This window comes from Helianthus annuus, chromosome 4 (genome assembly GCF_002127325.2).
Source record: "Helianthus annuus cultivar XRQ/B chromosome 4, HanXRQr2.0-SUNRISE, whole genome shotgun sequence".
In the NCBI taxonomy this organism is placed as follows: domain Eukaryota; kingdom Viridiplantae; phylum Streptophyta; class Magnoliopsida; order Asterales; family Asteraceae; genus Helianthus; species Helianthus annuus.
The window spans coordinates 201,610,521-201,621,498 of NC_035436.2; the positions used below are offsets into that span (position 1 = coordinate 201,610,521).

The 10,978-nt window shown below is 33.8% G+C and overlaps 2 protein-coding genes across 3 annotated transcripts; one reads left to right on the forward strand and one right to left on the reverse strand.

Annotated features, from left to right (window-relative positions):
* The first annotated feature begins 4,638 nt into the window (after positions 1-4,638).
* On the forward strand, positions 4,639-5,034 carry LOC110934182. The gene has a single exon (XM_022177369.1). It carries the CDS (start codon positions 4,639-4,641, stop codon positions 5,032-5,034), a length of 396 nt encoding a protein of 131 aa, XP_022033061.1.
* A 1,681-nt stretch (positions 5,035-6,715) lies between these two features.
* Positions 6,716-9,443, reverse strand: LOC110937936 (putative methyltransferase DDB_G0268948). Of its 2 annotated transcripts, XM_022180403.2 has the most exons (4): positions 9,350-9,437; positions 8,084-8,175; positions 7,823-8,010; positions 6,716-7,540 (listed from the first exon to the last, which is right to left on the reverse strand). In XM_022180403.2, the coding sequence occupies exons 3-4, from the start codon at positions 7,970-7,972 to the stop codon at positions 6,887-6,889; spliced, it is 804 nt and encodes a 267-aa protein (XP_022036095.1). In that variant the 5' UTR covers positions 7,973-8,010; positions 8,084-8,175; positions 9,350-9,437; the 3' UTR covers positions 6,716-6,886. The 2 variants fall into 2 exon arrangements, with proteins under 2 accessions (XP_022036095.1, XP_022036096.1); XM_022180404.2 differs by lacking the exon at positions 8,084-8,175 and having other exon boundaries at positions 9,350-9,443.
* Positions 9,444-10,978: the final 1,535 nt, after the last annotated feature.

The window sequence follows — 10,978 nt, forward strand, 5'->3', positions numbered from 1 at the left end:
AAACAATTTCCACTTGTCAAACCTCAAATGCGCTCTTGATATATAAGGTTTGAAACAGTCATTATGAAAGTTGTCTAACTCTATTCCATTCCTTGAAGAGAATGTAATGAAAAATATATATGATAATCCATTGAGCAAAACAATTTCCATCGTTAAATATCATTAATTGTTAAAGAATATATAAAGTTTGAAACAACAAGCATGAAAGTTATGTGGTTCTAATCCATTCCCTAATATGAATGTGATGATGATCAATTCAAAGGTTATGATCATAAACATAACTAAGAAAATTGTAATGATGCCACCATGAATGTTGTATGGGAGTATAGCAAATATGGCCAGAAGACTATATTAGAAGTTACTAGAAATGATACTAATTTTCCACAATATTCCATTAAATCAAATATGGTGAGTAACCAGAAGTTACTATAATATTTATACGATCACCACATGGCATGACCAAATAGGTCATCAAGATAGCATCATGATATGCTAAACAATCAAACATGCTAATCGGCACCTTAGCACCTCTAAGTAATCTAAAAACATTGCTCCCGAAATGCCTTATCATATGTCTAGTTAGTTTTTTTTTTTGGCAAATAAATTTTTATGCCCTTCCAAACAATAAACTCCTACAAACAATCCCTCTTATATGGGACCATTGAAATGTATTGTTGTGTGGATTGTGGCATTCATATATGGTTACATGTGAGTTTTTAGCTACCCGTATGTAGCATATGCCCAACACTATGGAACATTGTTTTTTACATGGTTTAACATTGTTCTTTGACAACCAAATTGTAGGGACAATTGTTGGGCACAATGTGAAATATAGTGAGAGGCATATGTAGTCGAGACAGAATTCGTCGATTGATTATATCAATTCAAAACCAACTGCTTATCACAAATACTCCCCATAACAACTGGTCTCCTGAAGAGAACCAAGTTTCCATTTTTTTATATATATTTTGTTGTGTAGCCTATGTACCAATAGCACCACCATAACATATAAAATGGGATATGTACATCGTATTCCCAGTCTTAGGGGGAGACAAGAAAATGAAAGACTGGTAACATATAAAAATGCATCATATTATATATCGACCCCTGAAGTGGTCAATGCAAATCTGAAGTCCAAAAGAAAGAGCGTGTATTTGCAAATAATAACAAATGAAATACAAGATGCATTCACTAACACAAATAATGTGACAAAGTCACATATACCAGCTTAAACTTATCTACTCGAATGGAAGTACTCACAAAATGATTATCATATTAATAAATTGTGAGAGATAAACCGGTTCCATAAAAGATAAAACCCACAAACATAAAAAGAGAAGAGTAACGCAGTTGGTGTAACCCCAAAAGAGGTGACACACAAAACACCATACGTGGTTGCATACAAAACCCCAGAAGTGGTTGCATACTTAACCTTAAAGAAGGTTGTTGTCAAAACCCCAAAAGAGGCTAATGGAGTTCTAAAAGAAACTCTAGTACCAAACAAATATGAGATCGCGATGAATTATGTACAAAACAAGTACAATATGGAACCGTAATGAAACACGTGTAAAATGATATATTTGATTATGCTATAGCAATAGATGTAATCGATGAAAAAAAAAGATTACATATATAGAAAGTGTGCAAGAGTGTACGCACACAAATAGCCAAAATGGCTACATGACTTAAGGTTGAACTAAATTTGCTCGACAAACTAAACGTTTTCGAACCAGCAGTTCGAACACCCATAGACGTCAAACCAGTAGGTTATAAATGGGTGTCTTTAAATAAAAGGAAACGTAAATAATGAGTTTTTGCGATGTAAGGCACGCATTTTGACATAAAGATTTTTCCCAAATCCCAGCAGTTGATTATGAGGAAACGTATACCCCTGTAGTGGATGCGATAATCTTTAGATGTTTAAGCGGCCTCGCAATCTCAGAATGACTTCAGATAAAACAACTTATGGATGTCATCACCATATACATGTATGAGATAATTGCAAATGACATATGTATGAAAACCCCCTGAAGGATTAAAAATGCTCAAAGCATTATGAAACAATAACCCCATAGGTGTTATATATATGAATCTTAAAGGAAACTACTCGTATGTGGTACAGTCGACTATACTCTGAAAAGAGAGGTATAATTTTGATAAAATGAGCTACATCTATTTAAACAAGATTTCACTCTTACAGTGATAATGTAAACATCATCGAGAGGGAACTCTCAAACTAAAGAGGAAAATTCTGAATGACCTTTACAAAGTGTAGTTATTCTCGACCTGTAGATCGAGTATATATGTACTATTTTTGCTCATCAATCTGACTACATCTAGAAGATGTCATATAGAAAAAGCTCATTCGTTGAGTACATGAACGATTGTCCTATCGCTTAACATAGAAAAAAATATTCTTATCAACCCAAGAAAGGGATGTTGAACTACTTAGTCAAAAAGTACCATGGCTAAAGTGCAATTGTGCATTAACTTAACTTTCTAGCTATGCATGATAATATATATTTTTATTTGAATTTATCAACATGATATAGCACATGTCCAATGAAGAGACATTTGAATGGTAAAGCAGATATGTCGATACCCTAAAGGTAAGAATGATATGTGTCTATATTTTACTAACCCATGAAAGCTAGTTCTGTTAGTCTTGTAGATATAAAGAATGTAACACAAATAGTCTTGGATCTTATGGTATTTGTTCGCAAGAAAAAGCACTAGAAGTCTCACAAGAAGATTTTACAATATTACTCAATATAAAGGATTGCACTTCAAGGCATCAAACGACAAATCATTCTACAAAAGTTTTGAGCAACTTTCGAGGATGATGGACACACTTTACTTAAAGGATACATATTATAATGAGGGGGAGATTTATTCAAGTTGCACACTCTTTTTCCCTTGACTAAGTTTTGTCCCATTGGGTTTTCTTAGTAAGGTTTTTAATGAGGCAACATACCTGATCCAGAAGTATTAGGGGGAGACAATACGCGCTGCACTCTTTTTCCCTTAGCTGAGGTTTTGTCCCACTGGGTTTTCCTAGCAAGGTTTTTAACGAGGCAGCACTACCAAGCGTATAATACGTTGTTTTGCTTTTATCATGCGGATAGTCAAGGGGGAGTGTTATAAATGTATTTTATGATTGTTATAAATATATTTTATGATATGACTATCCACATGCCTAACTCCCATTGGCATTTAAGTTGTGTTGAATGATTGCCCTATAAATACGAGCATTTAATTCTTTTTAATTTGAGTATAACATTACAATACTTTTTCTAGAAAAAAAAAACTAACTTCGTTTCTAAAAAAACTCAATATGTTGTGCGCAATTATATAATAGAGTGAATAATTTTGAAATATGACGCGTTATTATGTTTTGCGTGATTATAACACAACGTACATAATTGTCGTATAAGGTGCGTAATTATGTGTGCTTATGGATAACTATGGCAATATACAAGAGTACCCTCTTGGCTAGGGACACATGTCGTTCCTTTGTGGTTTTGTACACTTTGTAGGTTAACACCTCTTTGTACGTTATCTCACCTTTATATAAAAATTAATTAACAAATAATAAACACGTTGAACCCAAACTTGAAAAACTACTCACGAGCTGAGCTCGCGCTCGATTCGTTTACACCCTTATATAGGGTTGAGATCCTGTACAAACAGTGCTAATTATAAGAACCGTAAGAACAGATCTGAACCATTGTTAATTTAAATCAAGGGTTGATATTGATTATAAATAAAACTCTTATAATTAAAAATTACTACTAACAAATTAGGGGTAATTTTGTAAAATTGCTAGTCATTTGACCATTTTCTATTAAATACAAATTCCACCAAGGTTTTTTAAACTAAAATAACTTTTGTATACTTCATTATTTTTTTTTTAAAATATATACCATAAAATCAAGTATTTTTTTATCTTTAATATGAGTACCATATTGCTATACCTTTTTGTATTTATAAAAGTGTTTTTTTAAAAAAAGTTAACAAAAGGTGTTTTATATTTGTGCTAATAAGGTGCTGATTATGTGTTAATTACAAAATAATACAAACAAACACCAAAAGTAGATATAATCAGCACATCTGGTGTGCTGATAATGGAGAACGATTGAAGATGTTGTGCTAATGTCGTTTATGTTGATAATGGAGAACGATTCGAGGACGATGTGCTGATAATGAAGAACGATTAATGATGTTGTGCTAATTATATAGTGTTGTGCTGATTATATTTTTTGTAATTATTTTTAATTAGTTATAAATAAATATGGTCAAAAAGTCTAAATTACCCCTAAACTAATTTTTTATTGATGGACACTTGTCAATTATGTATTGGTTCTTATGGTTCTTACAAACTTAAGTGTTTGTATTTGATCCCATTCCCCCTTATATAATAATCAAAACATAGAATTACAAGACAAACAAAAAAAGGTTTGATTCCTTAATTAAACCTTAACCGAAATCTGGTTACAATTATCCACAACATATCCCACGTCCTATGTAACCTTTCACGTTCCATATACCCCACGTTTCCATCAGTTACCAACACCTTCTTCATTCTCCTTCCTTATCTTCTTCATTCATCCTTCCATTAAACAAACATGCAAACTCACAATGACAACAGAACTCCAGATCACCAAAAAATGGAGGGAAAGAAGCAAACTTTTACGATCAATCATTCACGGCAAGTTCAGATTCAAGTTCAAACCCTTTGTTGCACATGATCATAATAAGGTTGATAATGCTTGCATGGAAGATGATAAAAAGCTCTCTAATTCTGTGTTTTATAAAGTGGGTTTGCTGCCGTCGTTGGTTAGGGTCCCGAGCCGAGGTTTGAAGAAGATTGGTAGAGCGGTTTCTATGCGTATGCATGAAGCGAAAGACGTAGAAGATGGAAGCTTGGAACTGTGTAAGAAGAGGATAATCATGGGGAGAAAGTGTCGACCGTTGAACGTGTCGGGCGCGCTTCATTATGACAAGAATGGTGTTTTGGTACCTGAAGATTTATAGTTTTGTAGTTAAACTAGTTCTAGCATAAGTTTTGCTACTTTTATTTAGTGTTTGTTGCTTGTTTTATAGTAGTGTTACTATTATCAAACTATCATACACAATCTTCAAAATCAGACCATCTAAGAACAATAATATGATAACGGGTCACATACGCTAAACATGAATCGATTATAGATGCATACTCAGTCTTCTGATGATTTGCAATTATGATATTTTGGATAATAAATGGCACGAATTTAGGAATTTCCAAAAACCAACTCAATGCTATATCTAAATACCCCTAATCACTAATTACACAATATGCTATATGCAGGGGCGGACCCACATTGAGTGGGTCGGGGTCCACGGACCCCAATCTTTTTTAAAAAATTAGTAGATTCGGTATATTAATTTTTGTAAGGATCCCATAAAAATATTTAGTTGGACCCCATAGTATCAAAAGCAAAGTTGTTGTGGTGGTTAATCCCTTGTTTGCTAACAAAGAGGTCATGGGTTCAAGTCTAATACCAACCAATTTTTTGTTAAAATACACTTTTAAAATGTTAAAATGAATGAAAGTTTACTCAATTTATGCCTTTGTGCTTAGACATGTGTTGTTTTGTTATTTATTTATCTTTTTTTAAAGGTTCCAAGCTCAATAAATCACCCCGACCCGACCCAAACAATGACCGACCCAAAAATTCTATCATTTGGGTGTAAAAAATCCATGTATCGAAAAAACTGGACCCCATTGGAAAAAAATCCTGGGTCCGCCACTGGCTATATGTCAACGTTATATTGGTTTTTACCGTTCTTATACAAAGCTTGGTTCCCAGAAATCGAACCATGTATTTTTATATAACTTAAAGTACAAAGTCCATGTATTTTTATATAACTTAAAGTACAAAGTCGATGGTGTTTTCACCACTTTTGACTTTCAAAATTTTCACTTTTAGCTTGTAGTTTTGTAATTCATATTTTTTTTGCATATAAGTTTTCCTTTTTCTTACCCTCTACTTTTATAACTTGCATTTTTTTATCTATACTTTGGTAATTTACGTTTTTGGCACATATGCTTTATACTGACCCCTCAACTTTTAAACTTTGTTTTTTTATATTTTGACGAAAATTTGGTATACACTTACGTGCTTTATTTTGTATGTTTCCTACATATGAATAGGGTCACATATAATACGTTTTGATTTAATGGTATAAATTCGAGTTAGTCGAGTCGCATATAATACAGTGGCGGACCCAGAAAATATTTTCAAGGGGTGCGGATGAGGGGTTTAACCAAATTTTCAAGGAGTGCGGGCAGAATTTTACCCTATAAAATACACAAATTTTTTTTTTCCAGGGGGTGCACCCGCCCATCCAGGTATCTTACTAGGTCCGCCCTTGATATAATACGTTATGATTGTACGGTATAAACTCGATTTGCTTTACGTTTTAATCCTATTGCGATGCATCTATAGGTTACATTGAGTTCAGCCAGATACGTCGAAACACACATTTTTATATGATTAACGCATCACAAAACGCTTGAACTAATCCGTTCGACGTTTGTGATGTACCCGCGCCACAACGCGCGCGAGTCTTATCACTAGTTCTCCTCAAAAGGCAAAAGCCTTTACCAGAAAAGAGTACCCAATGTTTACGTTTACCAGTTACCACGCTATAAACCTAAATTTGCATTTGGAGCTGAATGAAATATGTATTTGTCACGTTTAGAAACTTGTACATAATTTATGGACTCAAATTCCGCTTTATTTCATCATTAGTACAAAAGGCAATCACCCCTTACGAAAATACATCATACCAGCTATGAGATACTTCACTAATTATTGTTCATACCACGGATTTAACATGCAAATCATATCGCCGGTTTAACCGCGTCTCCAGCTTTCCCGATCCGTAGATAAACCGGATACGTAACGCTCTTTTCTACACTCGTGTCTTCCTTCCAAGCCTTTTTGAATTCCTCGATCACACCATCGCTCAACAACTCCACGCCCTTGTCTTTTGCCGTTTGGTATGCTGACCATGACCTAACGTACGTAAAGAACGCATCCAAACTCATCGGCTGCTTGGTTTCAAACTCAAACGGACCCGTGTGATCACATCCATCCAACGGATCAAAAGGAAATTTGACGGTGGTATACTTGTCATCCACCAATCCACGTTGCGATTCCCAATAAGGTTTTGATTCTGCGTAAAATTTATGGAACACATGATCGAACTCATCATCAATTTTTGGAGTCGTGTAGCACCATGCTGCGAATACACCATGTGGTTTCTTCAGTATCCATTTGACTTGATTGTAGAAGGCGTCGTGATCGAACCAATGGAGCGCTTGAGCTACCGTGACTAAATCAACACTCGACTCTGCCCCGATCTTCGCTTCCAATTCAGACATAGACATATTGGGAGAAGTGCATTCGTAACGGACGTTGGGGAGCTTTGGAGCAAATTCTATCTGATTTTTGCTTGTATCTGTACCGATTACACTTTTGTATATGCTCGCAAGCTGCGATGAACAAATACGATCGATCACAAAACTCATTTACTTGTAATGGAAAAACATTGGAACGAAAAAACAAAACGATATCGGTGGATAATATTTTCTGTATACCGAATTACTGAAAACGAACAAACTAAGAAAAAGAGAACGAAAAAGCTAACAAACTAACGATAATGATAGGTCGTTAACTCGTTAATAACTATTCTAATATAAAGTGATAAATCAAAAATTAATTAATAATAACTATGATAGATAATAATGATACGGGTGAGGGGGAAAGTAACTTACGGAGACGGCAGCCTGACCGCTGCCAGTGCCAACGTCCCAAACGACGTCGTGGCAGGGCGTTTTGGAGGCGATGAAATCAAAGAGTTGTTGTGGATAACCGGGTCGAGTCTTCCAGTATTGCTTTGCTTGTTTCAAGAACAGATCTGCCATTCTTCTGTAGTTTTTATGATTTATACCTCCAGTATTGCCTATATTATTTTTTCAACATTAAAATATATTTAAAAAAACAGAGTTTATGAAAAAGAGAAAAGAATCATTTACCTCAACACCAGTAGCTTATGATCAAACGAAACAAACAAACGAGTAAGATTTAAAGGAAAAAGGAGAACAACACCAACTTGGCTTCCAGTGGCCTAAATTCAATGTACATAAATTATCCCAATGTTTTATAAAGAGTTAACTGCCATTTTCGTCTCTTTGGTTTGTCCAGTTATGCTAGTCTGGGCCAAATTTCAAATTTGTACCATTTCTGTCCTGACATTCTTGAAACATGCCGGTTTCGTCCAAAAAGTTAACGGTCGTTAACTTTGACTATTAAATGAGGGGTAAAAAGGTAATGTTACCCCTTTTAGAGTTAACTGTCATTTATGTCCCTGACACAGGGACATAAATGGCATAAGGGGTAATATTACCCTTTTGCCCCTTATTTATCAGTCAAAGTTAAAGACCGTTAACTTTTTGGACGGAACCGGTATGTTTCAAGAATGTCAGAGACAGAAATGGTACAAATTTGAAATTTGGCCTGAACCAGCATAATTGGACAAACCAAACCACAAGGACGAAATGTCAGAGACAGAAATGGTACAAATTTGAAATTTGGTCTGAACCGGCGTAATTGAACAAACCAAACCACAAGAACGAAAATGGCAGTTAACTCTTTTGTAAAGCTGTAAAGTTTTCCCTACTGTTTTTGTAATTACACGCAGGATGTCTACAAACCCGAAACCATATGATCAAACTTTTATTGATCCATAATCTTAAATTATACAGGTAATTTATGTTGAATCTAAATGATATTTTAAAACAAACTTCGATCAAATTATTTACTAATTCATCATTTTGACCCCTTTTTAATAATTTTTTAAAATATTTTAATATTATTTTTATCCATTTCCCATCACTCACAATCGAATACATCATGTTTAGCCCAAAACCCTCCTCTTGGTCAAATTAGGTTAAAATCCCATCAAGAACACGTATATAAATTTCTTAAAATTGACTAAGATTTCATGATTATGAATTGAATTCCCACTGATTGTCATACATCAGGTTGGGTGTTTTAACATCTTTGAAAATCTTTAAATCTTGGGTTAGAAAATCGCAAAACCCCCGAATTTCACTCAAGAATACCAAAAAATCATTTTCTCTTTTAATAAAGTAATCAAGAAGGGTGGGTTCTAATAAACATGAATAATGGTGCTTCTAAGCATATATATATTAATTAATTATCAATTTAAACTCGAATTTATCATAAGACTTAAAGAGTCTTAACGTAGAAATTGAGAGCCAGATAGAAAAGAAGCTTACCAAAGGTTTTGACGATGATTCAATTCATAAAGGGTGAGTTGTCAAATTCCACCACAATACAAATGTGTTTTGTTTTTCTCTGTTCTTTTTTGATGAAACGTGGCTACCCCATGTGTCATATGATTGACCATGTTTCATTTTAATTTTCCTCTTTAGACACATTTGGTCCCTCATTATGTTAAACTAGTAATATGACCCGCGGGCCGTTACAAACATCAAATAGATTATTCAAACGTTATGTCATGTATTAACCATATGAAAACATATGTTTCAACATACTCGGTTCAACCCCGTGTAACCTATATAAGTATTGTGGTTGAATCAAAACGTAATGTAAATCGAATTTATGTCGTATAGTTACAACGTAACGCACCAAAGAAACATAAAGCGTGAATAGAAACCACAAAAGGAAAAAAGAAAACGCATTCACATTAAGGGTAACCATAAGTGTTTTGTAAAGTGAAAGGACCAAAGTTGGGAGGTGTAAACGTCAACAACTTTGGTCTTTAGCATTGATATATAATAATAATAATATAATTGTAATTTTAAAACGTAACGCACCAAAGAAACATAAAGCGTGAATAGAAACCACAAAAGGAAAAAAGAAAACACATTCACATTAAGGGTAACCATAAGTGTTTTGTAAAGTGAAAGGACCAAAGTTGGGAGGTGTAAACGTCAACAACTTTGGTCTTTAGCATTGATATATAATAATAATATAATTGTAATTTTACTTGTCTTGCATCGCGTGAGGTTGAAACATAGAGTAACTCAAGTATATACCGTCAAATGATAGTGTATTATATTTAACCTCACTTGGGCTGGAACAAAATTTACGTTAACACGTACACCAACTGCGTACATAAAATAAACACGGAAACGTATTATATTTGAGTTGACTCGCTTCCAAAAAAAGGTTTGCATCTAACATAAACCAACTCAAATTTATACTAACACGTACATAAAAAATATTAATTCTTTAAAGTAAAGGAACAAAAGGGGTAAGCTCGAAACTTAGAAACTAAAAACGTTTACGTCTAAACGTAAACCAACTCAAATTAATACCGGCACGTAAATAAAAATATTAATTTTTTAAAGTAAATGAACGAAAAGGGTAAACTTGAAACTTAGAAACTCAAGGATGTTAGCGACAAATTAGTTCTTTAAAAACGAAATTAATGAACGAAAGTTATCGAAGAAAATAATATGTTAAAAACGTATATTATATATGGTATAAGGGTATAGTTGGAATATTAGAAATCTATGGAATTAATTTACAAAACTCGTAAAATGAAATAGCAGTTTAGGGACTAAAATTATTATTTTCTAAAACTTTGATGTTATTAAAAGTAAGGGGCTTACATTGCAATTTTATGGAACTTTAAGGGAGAGGAGGCAAAGCCAATAGAAACCCCACCGATTTTGTCTTTTAAGAAAGTTATAAATGGTGAATTTCTTTTCAAAGTCTTTATCTATATTACAACCCTAAAAATAGGTTTTGTAGTAAGTTGTAACTTTGGTCCCATCATATCATTATCATATTCAGTAAATCCCATCAATAGCAAAGCTAAGATAGGGTCTGAGAAGTGTACGATATAGAAAACTTTACCTCTACCCCGTATAAATAGA